This window comes from Hyperoodon ampullatus, assembly GCF_949752795.1.
Source record: "Hyperoodon ampullatus genome assembly, chromosome: 3".
Classification (NCBI taxonomy): Eukaryota; Metazoa; Chordata; class Mammalia; order Artiodactyla; family Ziphiidae; genus Hyperoodon; species Hyperoodon ampullatus.
Window position 1 is genome coordinate 8,892,309 of NC_136916.1, and position 26,481 is coordinate 8,918,789.

A 26,481-nucleotide genomic window follows, 5' to 3' on the forward strand; every position below is an offset into this window, starting at 1 on the left:
AACCTGAAACGGATCATAGACCTAACAGTAAAAGCTAAAACTATATTTAAAAATTCTATAAGAAAATCTTTGTGATCTTAAGGCAGGTAAAGATTTCTTAGCTAGAATACAAAACACATGAACCATAAAGTGATAAAACGGGCTCCACCAAAATGACAAAAATGCTCTTTGAAAGACACTGTTAAAAAAATGAACAGGCAAGCCACAAACTGGGAGAAAATATTCACCATACATATATCCACAAAAAGCACTTGTATCCAGAACATAGAAAGAATTCTTACAACTCAACCCAGTAAATAAGTAAACAGATACATCACCAAAAAAGATATACAAATGGCCAATTGCACAGGAAAATATGTCATGAGGGAAATGCAAATTAAAACCACAGTGAGATACCACCATACACCCATCAGAATGGCTAAAATTGAAAAGACTGACAATACCAAGTATTGGTGAGGATGTGGAGCAAATGGAACTCTCGTGCACCATTAGTGGGTATGTAAAAGGCCACTTTGGAAAACAGTTCAGCAGTTTCTTATAAAGCTAAACATACTTACCAGAAATCCCACTGCTAGATATTTACCTAAGAGAAACAAAAACATATCCATAGAAAGACTATACCTGAATATTGCTAATGGCTTTATTCATAATAGCCCCAAACTGGAAACAAGCCTACCCAAATGTCCATCTACAGGTGAATAAACAGTGACATATCCATACAGTTGAAATACTCAACAATAAGAAATGAACTATGGACACAGGCAATAACATGGATTTATTTCAAAATATGCTGAGTGAAGCATAAGAGTACATTCTGTATGATTCCATTTATATGAAACTCTAGGAAAGACAGATCTAAACAGATTGTAAACGGATCAGTGATGGATGGGACCAGGGCATGTGGCCTGACTGGGAAATGGCAGAGGCAACTTTTTGGGGGTGGTGGGAATGTTCTCTATCTTGCTTGTGGTGGTGGTCATGTGGATGTATAAATTCATCAAAATTTACCAAACTGTACACTTAAGATGTGTGCCTTTTGCTGTGTGAAATTTAGCCCTTAATAAAGTTGACTTAAAAAAATACCAATAGAGAAGTCTCTGCTCAAGCAACATTACCACAGACTTGATTGCAATCCTGGTTTCTTCCCATAGTTTCAAATCACTTAATTTTCTAATCTGCAAAATGGGGACACTCCCAATCTGGCCCTGTTTTGGGAAATAGTACACAGTTGCTCCTCGTTATTTGTGGATTCCATGTTTTTCCAAATTCACCTAATTGCTAAAATTTATAAAAGCAATAAATGTGGTGTTTTTGTGGTCACTTACGGACATGCACACGTGCAGACCGACGAGACATCTAAGTTGTTCTCAGCTGAGGGAGAACGACAACTTCTGCTGGTTTCAGCTCTGATGCTGTAAAAAGATGTCCTTTTCATGCCACATTCATCACATTTTTGTGCTTCTTTGGCGTACTTCTGCTGCTGAAAATGGACCACAGGCATAGTGCTTAAGTGTTCCCGAGGGCAAGAAGGCTGGAATGCACCCTCTGGAGAAAAAGCACGTGATGAGATCAGCTTTGTTCCATTAGGAGATACACTGCTGTCGGCTGCGAGTTCCATGTTAATGAATCGACGATACATATTAAAGTGTTTTTAAACAGAAACACACATAATACAAGGTTATGTATTGAGCCGGTGAAGAAGACGTGACCAGAGGCTCAAGGGAACCTAAGCCTATATTTCCTCTAGGAGCAGTGATTGGGTATCTGCTAGTTCAGCTGGTGACTTTATGAAACATAATTACTGTGAATAACAAAAATCCACTCTCTATATATTTCTAGTTCTTTCTTCCTTTCTTTGGTGAAATGGCTTTGAGTTTTCACCACCTCGATTACTGATGTCCTGCTTTTCTCCAAAATGCAGGTCAATTTTACTGGATACATGGTCTGACTGTGCAGGACATGGCAGGCCTCTTCCCCATTCTGATCTGGAGAGTTCAGCTGTGTGGCTATATTGTCTTTCTTTAATTTTCTAAAATTCCACAGCTTTTTCACAAACTGCTGTCAACTTATGCCAACTGATTTCTTCTACCTTGTGTGCCTGTTATTTTCTTTAGATATATCACCATTTCTTTCTTCAATATTGGCAAATACAGAATCTCGTTTTGGGGGTCAGTCATCCTTTAGAGCGGTGCTGTTTCCAAATCTCTCTTCATGGCAGCTGAGATGTCTGTTTTATCTGTAAGAGCAGAGGCTCTGATGGGCTGCTAGCAGTGACAACTTCGGCAAACAGACTTACTCTCCTGATTTTAAAAAATTAATGTTGTCAGACACATTTAATCTCTTATAAACATCAAGGTTTACTTCTATCATCAACTTTTACACAAGAACCCAATCGTTCAATCACTGCCTGTCAACTTAGCTATATATCAACTTGTAATGTTTTTAAAAGTTGAAAACTGGAAATTTTTTTTTTTTTTTTTTCCGGTACACGGGCCTCTCACTGTTGTGGCCTCTCCCGTCGTGGAGCACAGGCTCCGGACACGCAGGCTCAGCGGCCATGGCTCACAGGCCCAGCCGCTCCGCGGCATGTGGGATCTTCCCGGACCGGGGCATGAACCCATGTCCCCTGCATCGGCAGGCGGACTCTCAACCACTGCGCCACCAGGGAAGCCCTGGAAAATTTTTTAAAGTGGAAACTTTAAATGTTTTAAGTTCCCTTTGGGGACAATTCCACACCAATCATTCAGAAGCTTCTTAGTTGCTATTCTGGATCACTGTTATCTACATTAGTTCAGTTTTCCTTTTGTTGTTTGGAAAGGGGAAGTATGGTTTAACAAAACTCAAGAGAAAGATGATTTTCTTTAAAAAGCCACTTAATTCCTCTAAACAGAAAAAGGCATAGGGAATTCCCTGGTGGCCTACTGGTTAGGATTCCGGGCTTTCAGTGCCGTGGCCCAGTTTCAATCTCTGGTCGGGGAACTGAGATCCTGCAAGCCCTGTGGCCACGGCCAAATAAATAAATAAATAAATAAATAAAATAAAATAAACCAAAAAAGAAAAGAAAGGAAAAAGCCATAGAAAAATAAAACCTATTGTGAAGATCAGAACATTGTGATCAACCACGAAGGACATGGCCAGTTTTTGTGTACTAACTTAGACCACCGTGTGCTTACTCTCTTCTGATAGCCCGTGATTATACAATAATCTCTACATTGCCAAAGACAGCATAAGAAAAAAACACACATTTTGGATTTATATGAAAGCATTTAATACACATTGATAAAGAAGGTGGTAGGATTAAAGACTGGCCTCACGATGAATCATATTTTCAATGCAAACAAGTGCCCCCTCCAGCCCACCCATCCCTTCCCATCCCTGAATATTCTAACACACACACACACACACACACACACAGAGGCAACCCCAGTGGAAGCCCCCCAACACCTAGAGTAACTGAGAAGTAACTCAATTATATTTTTAATTATTTAAAATGTAAAAATCAAATTTAAAAACAGAGGGCATCTAGGTTCAGCTCACCCATGACTTATACACAATATACAAGTGAATCTGGACTCTGACAACACCCTTGGTTCAAACAAGAACAAGTTTCTTACACAGGAAGGGGCTCCTCAAAGAGCAACCTGGCGTTCGGTGTCCAGGCAGCTGCTCAGTTGTGACCTACTTCAGATCCATAGCTCTCTTTTAGGTTTATGGGACAAACGCATCTACTCAAAATGCGCCATCAAAAATATCAGAATTTCAAGTGCTTTTGGTTCTTTTTGAAGCTTAAACATTTTCTCTGTTAAGAATTAAAGAAAAAAACCACACACACACCTCCTGGAAAGTGAAATACTCCTAAAGATATAGCTGTAAGGATGTGACCTTAGGGGGAACACAAGGGTCAGACACAGCACCTTCTATGCATGGAGAGCAGACTTGGATGAAATCTAAGGCATGTGAAATTTATTTCTGGCTCTCGGAAACCTAAATCAACCATCTCTCACAACCACCTTATGTCCCTACTATAATACCATCTTGGGGGAAACCTAAACTATTCCGAGCTAGAGTTTAAATCCCAATATAATAATCCTACCAATTGACCCAATCTTTAAGTGGCATTCACTTGGGTCAAATGGTATTTGGAAAATCAGGTCGCCCAGGCAGAGGACTCTCCTAAATGGAATTTTCTGGTGGCAACCTGCGTGAGGTTTGACCTATACTTCTATTTTTTTGTTTGTTTGTTTTAACAATTCAGAAAACATTACGTTCCTTGTATTCACGGTTTGTAAAATCCGTCCACCCACCCAACACTCACTGAGCACCAGCAGGGCAGCACTGTGTTTGGCACCTGGGAATTGAACCACACTAAAATATACAAGCTAGCAGGTGACATGGATAAACAAACCCATTACAATAAGCTCCCTGCCAGAGCAACATTCAAAATACAGCAACAACCTGGAGGAAGGAGCGTCGACTGCTCCCCGGGACACGGGGCAGGCGTCACAGAGAAAGCAAAGCTCAAGCTGCTTATCTTGTTTCTTTCCTTTTCATCATGACATCTTACGACATAAGTGACAATACAGAGATGAGCACTAGTCTCCATGTACCCATGACCCGGCTTTAACAATTAGTAACTCAGCCACTTTTGGTTCACCGAAACCCCCGTCGCTGCCTTCCATCCCTTTAGTTTGCTTTGAAAGCCAATCCTCGACATTTTTATCATTTCACCCATAGATACTGAGCTGTGTTTGAGGAATGACCTGGAAAGGATCTTCCATGAGTAACATTCATCTCCCCATCTGTTCTTCTGCGGTCACTCTAACAGAGTCATATACCCTGATTCCTGACGGTGACTCCAAAGCCTGGGCTGGTTCAGGGCAAAGACCCAAGACATTATGGGTGCCTCTGAGTTGGCCGAAGGGCAAGACGGAGCTGACCCAGTGAAACCCCATCCTGCCTTATCTGGAATGCTGACTGCATTCTTCTGGCCCTTGGTCCTCATAAAATTGCTATTTCTTCAGAAGCATATTGAGCACCTAATGTTTGTACAAAATGGTAGCTACAGTCCACATTCCCATGTGCCCTTAGCAACCTCTGGGGGAACCTCAGACAGTACGGGTCTTGCCCTGTGGGCCAAGCTGCCCCAGAGTTGCTTCCTGTCACCGCCTTGATCTCCCTTGGGTGGGAAGCCTGGTGCATCTGAACGTCTGGGCTGTCTGTCTCCGACCTCTTCAGAGTTTCCCCTCAACATCCATGCAGTTAGTTACCTAACCCGGAACGCGACCCTGGACTCCCTCTCCAGCACAATCTGTCTGTTCCTTTAAGGCCATCCACCACTGTCCACCTCCATCATCACCCTTCCGTTCAGGCCGCCGTTCCTTTCCCTCAAGTGCTGCGATCTGCCAGCATCGTTCTGCCTCTAGCACCCCTGCCCCCACCTCATTCTCCACGCAGCAGCTGAGTGGTATGACAGAAACCCCTGCTGAAAACCCTCTCGTGGGTCCCAGCACACACAGGACCAAGACCTATGTCCTCACCACAGCCAAGGAGGCACTGCAAAGTTCCAGGTCTGCCACCACCTCCTTCTCCAGCCTCACCTGTGACACCGCCTCCCAACCTGCAACCAAACTCTCCTTTCAGGGCCTGCTTTCTCAGTCTCTGTGCTCTTACCTGGGAAGCGTAACAAAAGCCGCACCTACTGAGCCCTTGCGCATGTGCACCATCTCACGTGAGTCTGCGCCACCAAGACATCATCGCCTTCGTTTTGCAGACGGGGAAAGTGAGGATGGGCACCTCGGCTGAGGTCACAGAACTAGCGAGCGGAAGCGCTGAGACTCGGGCGTAACCACGAGTCCCAGGCTGCCCCTCACCCTGCATCATGCAGCGATCCCCGACCTATAATTCTTAACGTGTATGATAAAGCATATCTGCAAATCCCAAACTCCAGAAGATTCTCCTTGTGGGATGTTTCTGTTCTCCAAATGGGCTTCATGGCTTCTGAAATTTTATGTTTGTTTTGGCTAGAGGTTTCACTTTCTTTAAGCCACATTTAAATAAAGCCACATTTTAAAATGATGAGATTTTAGGCATTTCCATTACAGAGCTCCATGATATTGTAACAACAGCACAGAGACAATATAGATATGAATTGAAATGCCAAGTGGGTCAGTGACTTGATTTCCAAGAACAAAATAGAGGTAACAGTAGAATCAACAGAAGGAACCTGGCTTTTAATATCAATACAGCAAGACTATATCAAGGGCGGCGGTCATAATTTTCTAGATGGCAAAACATTATATTATTTTTAGACTCTGAGAGCTCAAAAAAACATTTCAAGACCATTTAGTCCAACCTTCCTCATTTTGCATATGAGGAAACTGAAGCCCAGAAGTTAGGCAGGTTACCTGAGCTAAATTCATTCTTTTGTCTCTGGGTGTCCCTATAAATACCAGAACCTTACTGTGATCAAGAAGCGACACTGCATTCTCTACAACCCAAGAGAGATAAACACAACTCTCTATCTACCTTCCAGTTTGGGGCATAAAAACTGTGTGAATTCTGCCATCAGTACTGAGAACAGGGAAGACAATGATACCTTGAATTTCCACTTAAAGGTCAATGTTAAATTTGATGTTAAACCAACACAACCGAGGAAGGAGGCAAAGTTGTAGGCTTAGCAAGTATTCGTTCTGACTGTGTCAATCAGGAACACGGGCAATTCAGAGCCAACACTCTTGCTTTTCCAGAACCACAAGAAGCAATGTAGGCTGTGGGTACCTGTTTGAAGTCGGGGCTATTTAAGGCTATTCAGGAATTTGGCATGTTCTTCTCCTCTTGGTAACAGGGTTTCTCCTCCTATCTTTGGACCTGTCTTTTCCTAGAAAAATAAAAATAGTTTAATAAGAAATGGGTCAATATTATTTGCATGGGTCACTAAAACCCATCACCTTGCAGATGACATACCTTTAACATTCCGTCCCGTTCCCACTTGAAGAGGCCACAATTACTGAAACAGAAAAGAGGCCACAATTACTGAAACAGAAAAGATGGGATTGACTCAGCAGTGAGGTTATGGGCCCATACACATGAAGGTAACAGTGCTCCCTGCACTTGGGGGGAGATCTCCCCCATTTAAGCAGAAGCTGATCAAGGTGACATTCATATTCCAGGCTATGCTCTATTGCTACTGAAAATACTCCAGTAATTTGAGAAACGGTTTTCAACTCTGCAGTAAGCTAGATACTTCAGAGAAGGAATTTCAAATGGTAGTATAACAGGGCTACACACGCTATAGGTGGTGAGTGCGAGCTTGGTTTCTAGTGCCGGTCACTGGGAAGACCCTTGGATTGAGGAAGCCAGCCTACAGGTACATGCAGCCTATGGCTTGCCCCTTTTTCTCCTGTTCTGGAACTAAAAGGCTGTGATAAGAAAGGATTACTCTTCCTTCTGGTTTGAACAATCCCCCCCCCACCTTTTTCAGCAGTAAGAACAGGGAAGACAGTGCTATCTTGATTTTCCACTCAGAGGTCAATGTTAAATTTGGTGTGAAACCAACACAACAGGAAGGAAATCTTTTCATAACCCAAAGATTTTTCACTCAAAGGGCCTGGAGACTCTCATTCTCACTTTTTAACATGGTAGGTGAGTCCAACCCTGAGGAGGCATTGGGATGCTATGGGGAAAGCTCATTGTCTATGAAGTTTACTCTGCAGGACAGAGAGAGAAACAGAAAAGAAATATAGTGAAGCCGTGGGACTATGTCTCCCAGCAGCTTTGGATCTGAGAGGGTCCGGGCTGTAGGGGTCACCCCACCAGCCTCATCCTTCCTCCCTATCTGGCTTAGACTCCACTCCCGCCCTGAGCATCAGCTGCCCGAGGACTTAGCCCCAAGCCTCTCCACCACCTTCTCCAGCTAGAGACCAGCTGAATGTCTACTGAGAGACTTTCGTGGCCTACGACCAGATCAGTGATGATATTACGCACAGCTTACTGTCAGGGGTGGGCAATTATAATACAAGGGCCAAATCCAGCCTGCCACAGTTTTCGTGAGGTTTTGCTGAACACGGCCAAGCCTCCTCGTTTGAGCATCACCTATGGCGGCCACAAGAGCGGTGAAACAAACCACAGTGCCTGCCTAATATATTTACTATCTGCCTTTCACAGAAACGGTTTGCCCATTTCTGCTCGAGATCAAGAACTGACAAGAGAGAGACCAGAGAAAGCAGATGTTAACAAAAATAACAGCACCCCCTGGAGGCTGAAAGGCATCGTGTTCTTCCATGTGAGTTGTACTTACTGCTTGTCCTTAATGCACACACATTTCTCTGATAATCAAATGTTTTACACAAGCTCTTGCTGTTACAATATTTTGGAGAGAAGTCAAATATCAATATACAAATAGCTACTTAGAACAATTCTAACCTAGACTGTAAAAAGATGCACAAACCAGCTCCTGACAAGGTGATGAACGAGCCCCCACCCTCATCCCAAATCAGCTTTGGAGAAACTGGAAATGAGAGTGGAGTTTGGGGTCCAGGAAATAAACAACAACCAAAACGAAATGAGCGAACAAAAAGGTAGTGAGAATATCCTGGTGAAAAGGTGACAGTGAGATTGCCTCAAATTCCAAAGAATCAACATCATACAAATTATGTCCTTCAAGAATAACGCAATAAAGTTAGAAATTAATAACAAAAAAGATAAAATCAATCCCATATATATTACTAACTCTTAGGTCAAAAAGGAAATCATCCAAGACATTAAGAAATAATTTTAACTAAGCATCAAACTTTGCAGGTGACTGCTAAAGCAGAACTACTTAGAGGGAAATAGGAGCTTTAAACTGATTTATGAGGGGACTTCCCTGGTGGCGCAGTGGTTAAGAATCCGCCTGCCAATGCAGAGGACACGGGTTCGAGCCCTGGTCTGGGAAGATCCCACATGCTGCGGAGCAACTAAGCCTGTGTGCCACAACTACTGAGCCTGCACTCTAGAGACTGTGAGCCACAACTACTGAAGCCCGCGCACCTAGAGCCCGTGCTCCGCAACAAGAGAAGCAACCACAGTGAGAAGCCCGTGCACCTCAACGAAGAGTAGTCCCCACTCACCGCAACTAGAGAAAGCCCATGCACAGCAACAAAGACCCAACGTGGCAATAAATAAATAAATAGATAAATAGATAGATAAATAAATAAATAAAACGCTGTTGGAAAAATGGTGCCAATAGACTTGCTCAACTCAGGGTTGCCACAAACCTTCAATTTATTTAAAAAATTTGATTTATGAGGCAACAAGAAAGGTTACAAACTAATAAGTTGAGTTTAAGCTTTTAACTGAAGAATGTACACAAAACGGTACAAAGCAAACCCAAAGAAACAAGAAGTACATAAAGATAAGGGTGGAAATCAGGAAAACAGAAAGAAAATCAATAAATGTTTAGAAAACTAAAAGATGGTTTTCTGAAAAGGTTAACAGAACGAAGAGACTTCTATCAAGGTTGACTTTGAAAAACAGAAGAAAAAAACAACAGAACAAAATATAGTAAATACCTATTTATAAAATATAGCAAGTAACAGACTGAAAAAAGTACATTAGGGACAACTAAATATTAATAAGTTTGAAAATTTAAATGAAATGGATTCCTAGAAAAATATAAAAAGCTGGAATTGGTAGAAAAGAGACCATGAAATTGAAATGGTAATCAAAGCCACCCCTTTCCTCCAAGAACAGGGCCTAAATAATTTTATAGCTGAGATTTACTAAACTTTCAAGAAATAATTGCTACTTGATATGTTATTTCAGGAAGCTGCCCAATTCATTTTATAAGGCTCACATAATCTTGGTTCGAAAACGAGATAGGTCTATATAAGAAAAGGAAAAAAAAGGTCTAATTCCCTTATGAATAGATATAAAAATCACATATAAAATATTAGCTAATTGATTATAACAGTGTGCTGAAATAAAAAAGTCATCAAGATAGGTCGTGTTTATCCAAGGAATAAAAAAGGAAAGTTCAACTTCAGAAAAACTTAACAGTGTAATGTAGCACATTGATAAATCAAAGGAAAATAAGATATCTAACGGCACTCATAGTGAGTGAGGAAGGGGACAGAGAAATACATATATTAGGAGAGCACTGAACGCACCAAGGACCATGTTCTACAAACTGCACCCCGAACTGCACAGGTATTACTCAGGCTGTTTTACATGAAGCATGCCCCCTGAGTAGTCAAACACAGCAGCTCTGCCTCTGTATCCAAAATTCCCCCCCCCAAGTAAAAGCAAAAAGTCCCTTAAAACACACATACTCACATATTATAAAAATTTAAACAAATAACTCTCTACAGCAGAGAAAAAAAATTCCCTATCCGAGCCCCCCACAAACACACATATTTCACCAACCCACCATCCATAGGCTCCATTTATTTATTCAACAAACATTTCTGATAACATACTATGCACCGGGCACTGTATTTAGTATTGGGGATACAGCTGTGAAAGGGGCAGGGTCCCTTCCCTCCAGCAGCATTTGGGGATACCCAGGAGCCGTAAGGTGGCACAGAGCAAGCGTGACCCTCCCAGGGTCAAGGACTGTCCACAGTTCCAAGGGAACAGCATCACATGGGAATTGGAAAAAGGTTCAGGAGGCCTGGATGAGACCAAGAACCCCAGCAATTCTCATACCTGCAGTGCTTTTGGGGGAGCCTGTCGAGGGAGACACTTCTGTTTCCACAGGCACACTTGAAAAACCTCTTCACACCGTCGTGCCAGTGGTAGTTATGCTGCTCGCTGACGCAGGTCTCCAGAGGCTTGAAGTGGGTGTAAGCGCACTGCACAGAACCAGCAGAAAGAAGGCACATGTCAGGTCAAGAGCTCTGAAGGAGAAATGAGCCAGCTGCCACAAGGGCAGACTGTCCTGAGAACTTCTGTTCTTTTGTCGCCACCAGGCAGGTGCCGGCGGAGCTATTATCTTCTGGCTGCAGTGATCATGTGATTTCTTGACTTTCCCCCTACTGATACCACTTTTTCTCATGTGTGCCCCAATTTTAGGTGTAAAATACACAATAACCTTCTGTGACATCAAGACGATGGCTAGGGCGAAGGAAGAAAAGGATTGGAAATCTCTAAGTAGCTCTGATTGGTCTGCTCTGTATTCACTGTAGTCCCTGATTGTAAGACAACAGATTACAACCATGGGGCCTGTTCGGGAAGGATGATGAGCTGCTCTTTCATTTTCTCTTACAAGGCCACTGAGAAGGATTATAAGCTTATGACTACTCCTATTTCATACACAGCAAAACCAAGACAGATATTAAGTAATTTACTTTTAATTTTGATCCTTCAAAGGACTGAAAAGAACAAGAAATGATGGGTGAAGGTTGAAACAGAGCCAGACAGTGCAATGTAATTTCGGGTAATCACACTGAGTCTAGATAAATAACTTTTGGCCTTGGCAGCCTCAAAGAGGGCAGAGTAGAGTGGTATGCCAATTGGGGCAGGCAAAATAATCCCCCCAAGATGTGCACACCCTATTCCCTGGAACTTACAAGCACGTTATGTTACATGGCAAAAGGGAATTCAGGTTACAGATGCAATTACAGTTGCTAATCAGTTGATTTGTGACGAGAGGACCCTGCCTCCCATTGCTGGTTTCGATGATGGAGGAAGAAGCCACGATCCAAGGGATGCAGGTGAGCTCTAGAAGCCGGGAAAGGCAAGGACATGGACTGTCCCCTAGAGCCTCCAGAAAGGAACGCACCCTACTGACAACTGGATTTTACCCCAGCGAGACCCATTTCTGACCTACAAAACTGTGAGATAATAAATTTGTGTTGTTCTAAGCCACCCAGTTGGTGGTCATTTGTTATAGCAGCAACAGGAAATGAATACACCAGCTCTGTCCTAATACAGCCACGCTGTCAGAGGAAAAGCTGTCCTAGGAAGTAAAAGCTTTACTGATTCTCCACGGTCTGAACTTTCTCAAGGAAGCTCCACCTTTTGGCCCACCCCCTAAATGTAAAGGAGAATCTAAGGTTTTAAAAAGAATAAAGATAGAGAAAATTGCACTGGGTAAGCTAAACCTCTTTCTCCTCTTACATGGGCTCACGAAGCAGATTAGCCATGCAGGCATATTTCAAAGAAATGGTAATGGAAGGAGTAGTATTCAGCAATAACTTTTTTTTTTTGGCCATTTTTGATTAATGTTGAGGAGTAGAGAATTTTGAATTTTCTAATAGACTCAGGGTAAAAATTCTGCAAACAATAATACAATTCACACTCTGCCCTGAGATTCAATCTAGTAGGTTAGGCCCTGAGCAGAAGGGAACAACGGTAGTTGATCATGACATGTGATGCCAAATCAAGTTGTTCAGCCAAGGCCCCAGGGACTTAGGAACTATGGACTGAGGGCGTGCTAAAACTTGAGGAGGAGAGAGAAGAATACTCGGTCCAGTGGTCAAACGGGAAGAGGCTCTTCCACAAAACCAGGGGCTGTGGCCAAATGAGGAACACCTCAATACAAAGGCTCTACCATCAGAGCTCAGTGGATGGGTCACGGGAAGCCTGGTGCTGGGCTATCGGACGCCATTTGGTTTGCAGCCTACTTAAATGACCCGGGCAGGACTCTGGTCATAAGATGTGGGCCCACACGCACCCAACAGACTCTCCACATCCTGCTGAGTCACAGCAACCCCAGACAGGTCGTGGGGAGAACTGTCTTCTGCACTCACCGTCCTGCACGTCACGACTCGACATTTCACTTCCCGGGTGTTTCTCAACTTTTCTTCTATTTGTTCTTTTTTCACCAGGGGCTCAAAATAGTGTTCCTGCAGCTCAGCCTCGGCCTGGAATGACAAGACACCCAGAAGACCTTGTACCAAATCTGATATAGACTCAGGCAGCTGCTTGATAATAATCAAATCTGAACTGAACAGACAAGCTAACTGTATGAGGACACGGATCAATGAACCGCAACCCCAAAGACGGTAAGTAGGAACAAGCCCTGAATGGGCAAAAAGAGGGTATGAAAGCATTTGGTGATGTGTAAGACACTAAACACAAATTTAAACTGCTGATGTGATTAACAGCATCATCAGGTCAAGTGCGCACCAGAAGGGAACTGTTTCCACTGTTCCAATATAGATTCAGTTATGGGAGGTGCTGGATGCTTCCCCAGTGATGACGCCCATTCTATTCGATACTATTCTCCAGACCAAGCACTTGGCAGGAACAATCCCTGCTTGTCTGGAACACAGGTAGGATATTATATTGGTATTTTTGAAATTACTAGCTAGGTAATTTACATTATCCACAAATATAATTTCAGGATAATAAGAGAACAATACAAAACACTTGTTATTTAAAAGGGGCATTGTGAGTGTTGGGTTGAGAACTACTGATTTAGAGCATTTGCAGGGTCCATATAAAACTGTATGAATGGAAAAATCCCTTCCCATACTGCAAGGCAGAAAATAGTAGATAGTGGAGAGCCATTAAAACATAACTTCACAGCCATAACTACAGGTAAACGTTTTAAAGAGTTAATTAGTCATTTAAAATTGAAGTATAGTTGACTTAACAATTTTATATTAGTTTTAGGTGTACAACACATTAATTCGACATTTTTGCAGAATATACTTCAAAGTTATAAAATATTGACTGAAACATTTTATAATACTGAACTCAATTTAAATAATGTTGAATGATATTCTTCAGTGCAACAAAGGCAAAGCTAAAATCTATTAGCAATATTCCTGTTCTTCAAAACAAACTCAAACAAACTGACATACAACTAACATTTCGGCTGAGGAAACAGGAAGAGATTCTTAGCCCACGACAGAGCGCCCGAGTCTGAGGACATCTCTGTCACCTTTGACCTTCTGGGCTCTTTTTTACCTCTTTTAGGATCCCCGTGTGCCTCGATTTTGCTTTTAGAATTTTCTGAAACTCCTCAGATTCCAGGTAGGCAAGCTGTTCTCTCCTTTTTTTCCTGGCAGGCTCCAATTCATCCTCAGCTAGAGCAGAAAGAAAAAGAGTGAACAGAGGAACCTCAGAGGGCCAGCGGGCCTCGCCGACTCAGCTGCGTCTCCCCCTACAAGACCCTTCAAACTGCATTTACCCCCACTTGGTATGAGCAAAGGATGGATCTTAGAAGAACTGAGTTGAGAAGTACAAACTAGAATATGTGGGAGGGGATGGCAGACTTGACCACTAAATTAGAATCGTTTTCACCTTAAAATAAGAGCCAATTATGAAAATAGGTAACAACAACAACAAAATTCCTATTTACAAACTCATGTTAAAAGGACACTGCCAGCTTCAGAGTTTTAAAAATAAAAATAGGGCAATTTAAAACAAAGGAATTCTACTTCTTTCAAAACAAATCTTTCTACTAATATGTATGTGCAACGATCCAATGAGTAATCTCAAGTTTTCAAATTGTGCATAATTTCATTTTAATTTAATGTGACCATAAAAAACAATCAGTTCCAACTGCAGAAATTCTACTTAGGTACTCTCCATAGAGGTAAATGGAAATAAAATAATGACTTTTGATGTCAGGGCGGCTGGTTATGTTTTGGAACATTTCCTTTATAAGCAGTGTCTCTTTCCTACTGCTAAGTTTCCCATTCGCAGTACCTTGAGGAGAAAATGTGTTGTTCTTTTCTACACGTTCCTTCACTTCCAGGACATCCTGGGGCTCCTTTAGCTTCTTAATGCTGTTTGGGTCTGTTTTTGTAAGAATCTGGCCTTTTACCCTTAATTTGGTTATAGCAGCCAACTAAAATAAAAGGAAAGAGAGGGAGGTAAAAATCTAAAAGATGAGATAGGCGTCTGTAGCTCTATACCCCTTTCCAGTGATTAACCAGTGAATTCTGGCTGTTCTCAAACATACATTAGCAAAATATATCTTCATATTACTTAGCATTATTAACACAATTATTAAAATTTCAAAGAATGGAAGACAGGTCTCTAAGTTAGTAAAACAAATCTCAGCTTATTTGAATATCAATAGTTAAACTTCAGCTAGTCCTTCAGCTAGTGTGTAGGCTTTTAGACCCACAAGAGGAACCACATAAACATTTTGGAAGTTTGTTTCAGAATAGACAGATTAGGATAGAATTCCAGCCCTGCCACTTACTACTAGTTTATAACCTGACTTAATTGTTCAGCTTCAGTTTCTACATTTACAAAATGGGGATGACAGCACTAACCTACCTTTTAGGGTTGTGGTTTTAAGGATAAAATGAGACAATGCAAGCCAAGCATGTACTTGTACATAGTAAACAGCATGTATGCACACATCACAGACACATAGTAACATACGTGCATATTGCTATTATTATTACTGTAGGTACGGCTTTGGCTTGCAGCTAGCCTTTGCCCTTCATGTGGTTCTAGCTGCTACCTAGAATAAAGAGAAGACAGGCTCAAGTCGGGGGCTCAGGGTGACTCAGGAAGAGGAGAGACAGAGCTTGCTGAGGAGGTGGGGTTCTGACCACCCCCAATTCCCACTTCAATCAGAGCAGCTTAGCTTTTATCTGTCTACAGACTGGGCTTCTGTGTAAGATTTCTTTTAAAGAAGGATTCTTTAAACCACTATTTGACAATTCAATTGCCTCAACAATTCCAAGAATGTTTCCCCCTAATACTAGGGTCTCCAGCTGTGAAACAGTATCTTCTTCTAGGTTATCTCCTGCAGCCTGACAAGAAATAGTGTGGAGACAGTAGCTAGTTCTCTTGGATTAAATAAATGGCATTATGTTGATACCCATTATCATTTAAAATTCCTTTGATTCTAATTATCATGATCAATAAATAGGTATGAGGGGACTGTCTTTCCTGGTCACAGGTATATAAAGTTTGAAATACCAGCTGTGTCTCACAGAATACAAATTCAAGTGGTGAAGAAAAGAGATGCCAGTTACCTTTTTGGCTTCTGCTAACGCACTCAGTTTTGGTCTTGGTGGTGGTGACTCATCAAAAAAGAGGACATCATCTCCTTCTGAGATGTTTCTTCCAAGCTTTGGCATCTGTATGGCTGGGGCTCCTTCCAGCTTGGGGAACTCAGCCCCCGTTGGAGGAGACCAAGAAGGGGGCTGCCGAGAAGAGGACGGCACAGCTGGGCTCTCAACTTCACTCGCACTTTGGAGAAATCTTTAAAGAAATAGGCAGTCACAAACTATGCACATGAGCACAAAACATGCAGACTGGGAGACCACAAGCAGGCCACCAGCTGATAAGCAGTCGTCAGTAAAATAATTTTCCCTTCTTGGTTATTAATTCAGATTAGTGCACAGTAAAAACAATATTAGCCTCACTAACTCTTAAGCTAACTTATTTTATTGAATAAGTGCTAATTGTTTCACCAGTTTAGAACTGATTACTATTTTTATCAACTAGCTTTCCAGTGGGTACAGACTATGGAGCACCTTCAGCCCTGAAGGCGAGCTGTGGACTGTATTCCTAGCCCTCTGGTTAGCTGAGATCCTTCAGGAACTCACCGAATCTCTCTGTATTTTGTTTCCTCTACTGGGAAGAGATAACACATTTGTTACATTTGGAAGTCCTAACAGAAAGGTGCTATAATTCACACAGTGATTATTTTATATATGGCTTTAAGGATTATTTAAAAACAACAAAGGTCAGAAATCATCTAGGCCAACCCTCTCATTGTAGGGATAAAGAAATTGAGGCCCAAGACCTCACTGCTCGTAAGTGAGAGGCTCAGGACTAGTACCAGATAATCCTGGGCCAGTCTTCTCTTCTCTACCACATCCCCACTCCTGTAAGCTCCAGGCTGAGTTTGCAAATTGCCTAGCAGATCCTGCCCAAAGGTATGTTTTGTTTGACCAGCGAAATTCTGAAAAACTTCAAACTAATGCCTTTAAACTGACGGGTGCTTTCTACTCCCTACAAGGTTCACAACTCCATATACATTTTTATGTCCATATATATACATTTACGTCACCTGTAGGCCCCTGATGAATACCTCTATAGATATCCCACCAGCACCTCAAACTAACCTGCCTGAGGCCAAATACATTCTCTTATTTTCCCAAAGCATTTCCTCTTGACTCATAATAGGCGTCCTTTTCCATGGAACTAGGTACCCTATAGGAGCCTAGATCTGGGACAGCATAATGGTTCAACACTGGAGTAGAACAGGTAGGTGTGAGTCCAAACTTGGCTCCACCACTTACTAACTCTCTGGTCTTCAGTTACATTAGCCATAAAACAAGGATAATAACACCTTGCAGATTATGGTAAGGACCGATGAGACGTGTGTACAGTGTAAAGCATGGTGGCTCAGCACATGCTAGGTGACTGTAAACAGTAGCTCTTACTATCATTGGATAACTTGAGTTCAAGAGTCTTTGATTTGTTTATCTTCCACACCCATTTCCACTTGATTCTGCCTCTGAAATGACTCTCCATTCTCAGTACCTCATTTTTATCACTGACCTGAACAAATGCAGAATCTACGCATTGGCCCAGCCTGTAATTAAAAACCTAACTGTGGGGCTTCCCTGGTGGCGCAGTGGTTGAGAGTCTGCCTGCTGATGCAGGGGACACGGGTTCGTGCCCCGGTCCGGGAGAATCCCACATGCCGCGGAGCGGCTGGGCCCGTGAGCCATGGCCGCTGAGCCTGCGCGTCCGGAGCCTGTGCTCCGCAACGGGAGAGACCACAACAGTGAGAGGCCTGCATACCGCAAAAAAAAAAAAAAAAAAAACCTAACTGTGGCAAAACTGAGAAATGGGCACCAAACAGCTCAACGCCTACTCTCCCTTTTCACAAAACTGTCTTTATATGTTACTCCTTTCTCATTTCCACAGTGATATTAATTACTGCAGCCTGTACCACCAGGTCTCAGGATTTACTAGCATAAGTCAGAAATACATAACTTTAAATGCTTTATAATTTTAAAGGTTATGTTAAAATTAATTTTTTAAAAACTTCCAAAGTTAAAAAGGTAGCCAACCACCCCAAATCCAAAGTCACACTTTTGAAATCTATTAAGACATCCTTAGAATTCCTGAGATGAGCTACCTAAACAGGGAACATTAAATCTGTGACTCCTACCGTTTCTGTCTTTCTTCTGATTTCTTTTTCCGCATCTCTAACATATGCTGCTTCTGTTGCTTCAAGAGGGCTGATGCCGAGATAGACTGGAAAGCAGGTTTCGCGCTCGCCATGATCCCTGAAACACAAGGCACAGGCTGCGGGGGTTCTGAGAGGCTGTGGGGACCCACGCGTAGACTCTAGAGCAGGTACAGTCTGACTCTACCTGATGACTTGACTTTGGCTAAATGATGTTTCAAGTTTCTGGCTCCAGATGTAGGCAAGTCCATCAGTTCCCTGAATTCCTCAGAGCAAGACAAGCTCTTCTGGGGTACTCCTGGAATACACAAATATCAGCATTAGAGGATTCAAAATTCAGAGTATTTTATGTCATGTGACATCCCTTTATAAACTCTGCTTTCATAACTTTAGTTATTTGTAAATGAAGTAGATGGAATATCAAGAGAAAAGAGAATCTTTCACCTCTAACCTCAGACAAGTAGGACTTCAAGGGTAAGACAAATGTATCTTATTTTTGAAAAATGATTAGAATACTAATACCTGCGGGGTCATTTCATACACTATTCCTGGAATATGCACTATGAATAAGGATCCATGCTAGACCTGGACCACTGTTATGAACAGAGCCCCAAGGACAGGGTGGAGGTGGCGTTCTTCGACCTAGACCTGTTTTAATGAAAGATAACCGAGTTTGACCAGGAACCTGATACTACTGATTCTAGTGCTGGACACTAAGAGTTAGACCCAGATACATCAAGACATTTTATTTTATTTTTTTGGCTGCGTTGGGTCTTCGTTGCATACTGGCTTTCTCTAGTTGCAGTGAGCGGGGGCTAATCTTTGTTGCAGTGTGCAGGCTTCTCATTGCGGTGGCTTTCTTGTTGTGGAACACAGGCTCTAGGTGTACGGGCTTCAGTAGTTGTGGTGCACGGGCTCTAGAGCACAGGCTCAGTAGTTGTGGCGCACGGGCTTAGTTGCTCCACGGCATGTGGGATATTCCTGGACCAGGGAACGAACCTGTGTCCCCTGCATTGGCAGGCAGATTCTTAACCACTGCACCACCAGGGAAGTCCCCATCAAGTCATTTTAAAAAGCTAGGACACAGCTAAGATTAATATGCTGTTTTTTCTTAAGATGCTGCCAACCAAGCTTGGTTCGTTCAGCTGAGGCCACATCACTCACCAAGTATAACTTAGTGTTAGGATCTAACCAGTTTCAATCCTGAAGACTTCATGTTTAAACTGGAGAAAGAAAAATAGTATCTAGAAACAAAGTTACCGTGTTTTTGTTGAGTTTCCTGAAGGATCAAGTCTGCGCCCTTAACCACCAGATTAGTCAGAGTGGTTTGAATCTTCTTTTTAGGTGCGACAGCAGCTGCACTGAAATGACAAGAGTCACGCCCTCAAAAAAGGAAAATCACTGAACTTCAACGCTCTGTGAGGTAAAGAAGGCGCAGAAGTAGTCATTTATTACAAACTGTCAACGTTTCTCAAATCACCATGTAAATAGACTTAATACTGTGGCCCTACAGCATAACTGGTGTGTGCATTATGTCACAGATATAAAACAACAGGCGACCTACAAATTTGACTGAAGGCTGTTCCAGAAGAGCACGTTGGCAAAAGAAATAAGAAATATGCCAACACTTTGATCAAGTAGACTAGGACTTACCAAGTAGTTAGGATTTACCTAAGACCTATGCAAAAATTTAGGATATGAATGGAAGCTTTGTTTGTATTGTTAAAAGTTGGAAATGCTATAAATGTTCATCCATGGAGAATTATTTAAATTATCACAGAGCCACATAAAACAACACCATGTAGCCACTAAAAATAATGCCATAAGTGAATGTTCCACAAAGAAAAATCCGTTATTTTATGTGGGAAAAAAGAACGCTGGCAAAGTATAGGTATATTATGATCTCATTTTATTCTATTAAAACTTTATACATTTGAGAAAAAAGGACCCCTAGAACCATATATACCAAAACTAACAGTTAACTAGGTGGTGGGATTATAGATGGTTTTTACTGTCTCCTTTTGGCTAAACTGTACATACATTTAAAAAAAATAACATATGTGTATTGCTTTTTGCAATTTGGTAAAATACAGAAATTATTTTAAATCTTAAAAATGTGCTTGATATCACAAAATATACAGGAAGTGAGAGTTCTCTAGCCCAATTTCTGTTGGATCGAGGACAAAATCTGTTTTGTTCTTGGACCAAGTGTGGCTCCCTTGAGTCAGGTCCCCACCTGCTGCATCCTCAGACGTACTTTCTAGAGAACAGGGACGAGGTCATCGATCATCTACTCAGGGACTCCAGGGAGAGAATGAGATCCCCAGAGGGGAGGCCAGGCATGCCAGCCTCAGCAGCACCCCCTCCCCTGTGAGGCTTCTCTGCATATTCATTCACTAAATTAAATGTGGGTTCCACGAGGTCAGCAACCTCACACTAACAGTCGTCAGGGAAATGATTTCAAGTATGTCAACACTATGATTAACACTTTTAACGGCCCATCAGCCCTGACAAAGCTGCACTATTCACATTAGAAGCCAAAGAGGAAGTGTGGGTTCCCTGTTAAAGATCATCATGACCTGACTTAGTTTCCCCGCCTTCTGAGTGTTTTCCTCTCTTCCCAGGAACGAAAGAGGCCCTCAGCCATCTTGTTCCAGGCAGCACGCTATGAAAGATAAAACCTGTACAAGTCTTCCAGGACCGGGACAGAAACGTACAACCACTGGGTTTACTCTTAAAAGAAGACAAGCAAGACCCCTGACACCAAAGAAGCTCTGAGAATGTCTCACATTGAGGCTGCATACGAGGCCGAAGAAACTCCTCCGTAGTAAAAACCATCCTGACACAGCCTTTCTTTCAGGCTGATGCCTTTGCGGGCAAACTTCTTTGGAATTCGGCCGCCGGAGAAGGTGGACTGCAGGTCTGCTCGCCTGGCGCTGAGCCTCTTGTACTGGGCCTGGATGTGATACTGACAGTATTCACAGTCATTCTGTAAAAAGGAAGAGCAGCTGCATCAGCGTTAGGGAGACAGGCCGGGGACAACGTTAAGAGACACAGCTCCTTTCTCCCAGTCTCACAGAGAGCTGTTCTGCGGGCAGAAGCCTCCCTGCTGACCTCCGAGACCATTCTCAATGCACAGCTAAGCAGCAACTTAGAAGTTCTTTTCCTAGGTAAGGATGTGGGGGCGGGGATAAATTGGGAGATTGGGATTGACATATACACACTACTACATATAAAATAGATAACTATAAGGACCTACTGTACAGCACAGGGAACTCTACTCAGTACTCTGTAATGGCCTATATAGGAAAAGAATCTAAAAAAGAGTGGATATATGTATTGATATATGTATAACTGATTCACTTTGCTGTACACCTGAAACCAACACAACACTGTAAATCAACTCTACGCCAATAAAAATTAAAAACAAAAAGCGGGGTTGTGGGGAGAAGTTCTTCCCCTAAACTCCTCTGAACACACTACTTGGGTGAAAGAAAAAGTGGCATCAATCACTGCCTTTGCCCTCTTTCTACAATGGAAGTAAAATCAGCTTCTAGGATGAACCTTGAAAAGGTTTTGCTAGCGACTTCCCTGGTGGCACAATGGTTAAGAATCCGTCTGCCAGTGCAGGAGACATGGATTCGAGCCCTGGTCCGGGAAGATCCCACATGTCACAGAGCAACTAAGCCCGTGCGCCACAACTACTGAGCCTGCACTCTAGAGCCTGAGAGCCACAAATACTGAGCCCGCGTGCTGCAACTACTGAAGCCACGTGCCTAGAGCCGGTGCTCCGCAACAAGAGAAGCCACCGCAACGAAGAGTAGCCCCCACTCGCTGCAACTAGAGAAAGCCTGCGGGCAGCAACAAAGACCCAATGCAGCCAAAAATAAAATAAATAAATAAATTTATTTAAAAAAAAAAGAAAAGGTTATGCTAAGTGACAGAAGTCAGACACCAAGGTCCCATGTTGTATGATTCCTTTTATGGCATATATCCAGAGACAGAAAGCAGATTACAGGTCACCAGGGAAGTTATTACTTAATAGGTAGGGGGTGTTTTTATGGGGTGATGAAAAGGTTTGGAAGTTAGAAGAAGCTGGTGGTTGCACAACAAAGCGAAAACACTAAATATTACTGATGTGTACATTTTTAAATCGTCAATTATAATGTGAATTTTACCTCAATAAAAGTTAAAAAATAAAACAAAATCAGTTTCTAGTGAGGTTTTCTGTTTCTCTGGTTGACTCTTGGACGAATGCTACCCTTTCAGTGAAAGGAACAAAGAGAAACTCTGAAGTATTATCCTACTGGGTGAACCTCAGAGATGGTGGCAGTGGCAGTTTAAGTGATTTGTCAAGTACTCCCCCGAGACCTCTTTTCCTAACTATCTCCCTCCTTCCTACGTCCTGTTCACTAGTTCATCTGTTAGACAAGAATGAGGGAAATAAAAAGAGATGAAACCAAAATCTGTCATTTAATCCTTTCAAAGAGCTCTAAGAAGTACCACTTAGATGGATAGTATCCACTGGGATGGCTGTAATCAAAGACAGACAATAACAAGTGTTGGCCGGGATGTGGAGAAACTAGAACACTTACATACTGCTGGGGAGAATGTAAAAGTCACTTTGGAAACCAGTTTGGTGGTTCCTCAAAAGCCTAAACATAGAGTTACCATAAGACCCAGCAATTCCATCCTAGGCATATATATACCCGAGGGAACTGAAAATGGACATCCACACAAAAACCTGTACATGAATGTTTACAGCAGCATTGCCCGTAGCAGTCAAATGCAAAACAACCCAAATGTCCATCAACCAATGAATGGATAAAAAGAGTGTGGTCATCAATGAACTATTATTCAACCATAAAAAGGAATGAAGTGCTAATAAATGGCTTTGTAGCATGGATATAGCACAGATGAATCTTAAAAGCATTATGCTAAGTGAAAGAAGCCAGACACAAAAGGCACATATTATACAATTCCATTGTATGAATTGTCCAGAATAGGCAAATCTATAGCGACAGAAAGTAGATTAGTGGTTGCCAGGACTTGGCGAGAGAGAAGAATGGGGAATGACTGCTAATGGATATGGGTTTTTTGGAAGGCTACTGAAAATGTTCTGAAATTACACAGTGGTAATGGTTGCACAACTCTCTGAATATATTAAAAGTTACTAAATTGTGCACTTCAGAATTGTGAATTGTCTGGCATGTGAATTCTATCTCAATAAAGCTTTTATTTATTTTTTTAAAAGAAAGCTCTAAGAAAAGGTATAATAGAGTTAAGTATTGACTAAAATAAGGTTTCAGTGTATTTCATCATTAGCGTTTAATCTCCAGCAAATTAAAATTCTATCTTTCTTATACCTCCTAGTCAGCTAGCAATAAAAGATCACTTTCCTAAGAGGTTAAATCTTTCCCCTACCCTCAGCTTTGTAAACTGGCCATTATTAACCACACATTCAATTTTCTCACTTTGATGCTTCCTGTTATGTAGGAAACTCAGTTCCAAACAGGTCATTACAGGTAAAGTACCTATAATTTATTCCTATTAGTTTCTGTCTTTAGCAAAAGCCATCCCAACAAAGCTGAAACCTACCAAATTCACAGTCTGTGTACACGGTTCTCCATTCTTCTTCTTTGCTTTACAGGTTCCCAGGTCAAGAGCTTCCCCCATAATTAAGACCTTTTGAGGATGGTCAATAGATAAGCACACCTGTAGAAAAAAGGGGGAGTTGGAGTTAAAAGCAGACAAAGGTATGGCCTTTCAACAGCAAGAATGGATATAACAACAGTTGGCTCAAGTTAAGGCGGCTTTTTATCCTTTTTATCAGTGCACTGGAATTTGAAGCCAGTGCTCCATAAGGCAGCTGTAGAAATGGGAGGTGTAGAAGACACATTTAGTTCTCCACCCACTATCTATTTTCTCCTGTGTCTTTGCTATCAGAATCCAAACGCTCAGCCTTCAATGATGGATCCAGTTCCCAGTTTTCCCAGCATTCTTTTTTTTTTTTTTTTTTTGCGGTACGCGGGCCTCTCACTGTTGGGGCCTCTCCCGTTGCGGAGCACAGGCTCCGGACGCGCAGGCTCAGCGGCCATGGCTCACGGGCCCAGCCGCTCCGCGGCACGTGGGATCTTCCCAGACCGGGGCACGAACCCGTATCCCCTGCATCGGCAGGCGGACTCTCAACCACTGCGCCACCAGGGAAGCCCCCCAGCATTCTTTGTAGCTAGTGATGGTCATGTGACTCCACTCAGCAGGAGTCAGCAGGGAAGGTAGCTGGGAAAGCTTCTGCTTTCCTTTAAAAGCAGAGCAAGGAGCCTGGCTCACTTCCTGCCTTGAATGGAAATATGATGGCTAGAGCTTCATGGCCATCTTGTGACTAAGAGGAAAAGGCTGAGAGACTCATGGACACCAGCCCTGGCATCACCACACTGCCCATGTCTGGATTTTTTATTATGTAAGAAAAACAAACCCCGGGGTTTACTATGAAGAAGAAACTGTAGCGAAGTTTTTCTGTTATTTGTAGCCAAACACCTTCTTAACCAATAAATGAAGACTTGCTGCCCCTCTATGTGAAAGCAAGGAATGAAATAACTTAGTCTCTCACTCCTGTGATACAATAATCTGTCTACAACAGAAGCAGTAGCTTCTCGCTGGCTTGAGTGGAGAAACTGTTGCTATTCATACTGTATCTAAGTTTGCAATTTACTAGAGAATCAGTAGGTAGTACCCAAACTCTAATGATGCTCGAGAAGACGAAAATTCACTTTAAAAATGAAAATTCACAAGCTGCAGCTACGATTGTACTAACAAATGGAACACAGTTCCCTCAACTATAAACCCCTGGCTTCTCGATGCCATCATGGAAATTCATGGGAGATCTAAGGGAACCTGAGCCCAAGAGTTGAAAGAATTACAGGAACCTTGGAACGAACTTGAAAAGATATAATGAGAGAAGCTGTTATGAAATACTCTAGAGTAGTTTGAAATTCAGAATATTGGTGGGTGAGGGGTAGATGAATAAACAAAAAACCAGTTTAATGGAGACAAAAGAATATAAAAGCTTGACTTATTACCTGGAGGTAGACCAATATAAATGTTTTTGATAGAACTCAGCTAATTTATAAAGACCAAAAAACAAAACAAAACATGGAAACAGAGTCTTACCTCCTCTGAACCATCCTTGGGCTTCATGGGGTTCGCGTTGAGCAGCCCTACGACGGTACCCTGCTCAGTCTTCCAGAGTTCTTTGTGAACCTCTCCAAACAGGAACAGTGACACGTACCGCGTCAGGTCACGAAGATCATTCAGTCGCCAGATGCTAAATGTTTTCCCCTGGAGCAAACATTTATTCTTATTTTTAATAAATTTTGAACAATGGGTTACAATGTCTCCATTTACTGTTCGAGTGTTCTGTGGAAAAATATCTAAGTATAACCCACCCTGAATATGTAATCATCAGAATGTCTGTGAATTATAAATTAATCCTTTCTCTAGGTTTTGGTATGACTCTTCTCATTTTAGAAATGAAGGTGAAGAAAGGCAAGCCAATAGCAAACTTGTTACTAGCAGATACAAACTATGATATATAAAATATTTAAACAACAAGGACTACTACTGTATAGCACAGGGAACTATAGCCAATATCCTGTAATAAACCATAATGGAAAAGAATATGAAAAAGAATATATATATGTATAACTGGATCACTTTGCTGTACACCAAAAACTAATACAACATTGTAAATCAACTATACTTCAATAAAAAAAAGAACTTACTGATTTAAATTTAGTAAATATTATTTATCACTGATTATGTTATTAATATTAATAAGGAGGTTTCAGCTTAATGTTTCTAAATCTTTCCTTAGCTTAGAAGAAAAAAGCATCATTTGAAGAAAACTAGTTGTATTTAACTGTAAAATTTTGGAAATACTATGACACATCAAGAAGTGCAACTCAAATGTTTACAGATTTTTTTTTTAAACAAAATAATTCACACAACATCGAATCAAGCTATTTCAGAGGCAGCCCAGAGTGGGTATGGTTACAGGTTACGGTGATCTATCGCCTAGACTCAAGTATTCTAATTATTCTCCCAAGGATTTGTACAGAGGAGTTCAGATAAAATTCACCCCTATTATTTCCATGTCATTATAGCCAGTAGTGATGCAATTAGGAACTTAACCAAATGAAAACCAGACTTGTTCACATTTAGCAAGATAGAACAGGGCTAGAGCAGGATTCAGAATCTGAAACTCAAGCCCTCATGTCAGAGCTCATAAAAAAATCTAAGGTTGGCCAAGATCTAAATTGGAGAATGAATTAGTTTTGAGCAAGATTATTTGCAGTATTTTAGAGAGAGCCTTTGAATCAAAA

General features: G+C 41.8%; 1 protein-coding gene across 1 annotated transcript in view; it reads right to left on the reverse strand.

Moving 5' to 3' along the window:
• Positions 1–1,834: 1,834 nt before the first annotated feature.
• MCM10 (minichromosome maintenance 10 replication initiation factor) overlaps positions 1,835–26,481 on the reverse strand; it is a gene marked incomplete at its 5' end in the record, with an annotated part of 35,314 nt that continues 10,667 nt past the window's right edge. Inside the window, 14 exons of the mRNA XM_079699046.1 lie at positions 1,835–2,300; positions 6,778–6,877; positions 6,964–7,006; positions 10,684–10,829; positions 12,729–12,842; positions 13,894–14,012; positions 14,638–14,779; positions 15,927–16,155; positions 18,083–18,200; positions 18,288–18,398; positions 19,361–19,461; positions 20,890–21,089; positions 23,699–23,815; positions 25,271–25,438. Of these exons, the coding sequence (XP_079555172.1) occupies positions 6,794–6,877; positions 6,964–7,006; positions 10,684–10,829; positions 12,729–12,842; positions 13,894–14,012; positions 14,638–14,779; positions 15,927–16,155; positions 18,083–18,200; positions 18,288–18,398; positions 19,361–19,461; positions 20,890–21,089; positions 23,699–23,815; positions 25,271–25,438 (1,692 nt within the window). The 3' untranslated portion in view covers positions 1,835–2,300; positions 6,778–6,793. The remainder of the gene's footprint in view (positions 2,301–6,777; positions 6,878–6,963; positions 7,007–10,683; positions 10,830–12,728; positions 12,843–13,893; positions 14,013–14,637; positions 14,780–15,926; positions 16,156–18,082; positions 18,201–18,287; positions 18,399–19,360; positions 19,462–20,889; positions 21,090–23,698; positions 23,816–25,270; positions 25,439–26,481) is intronic.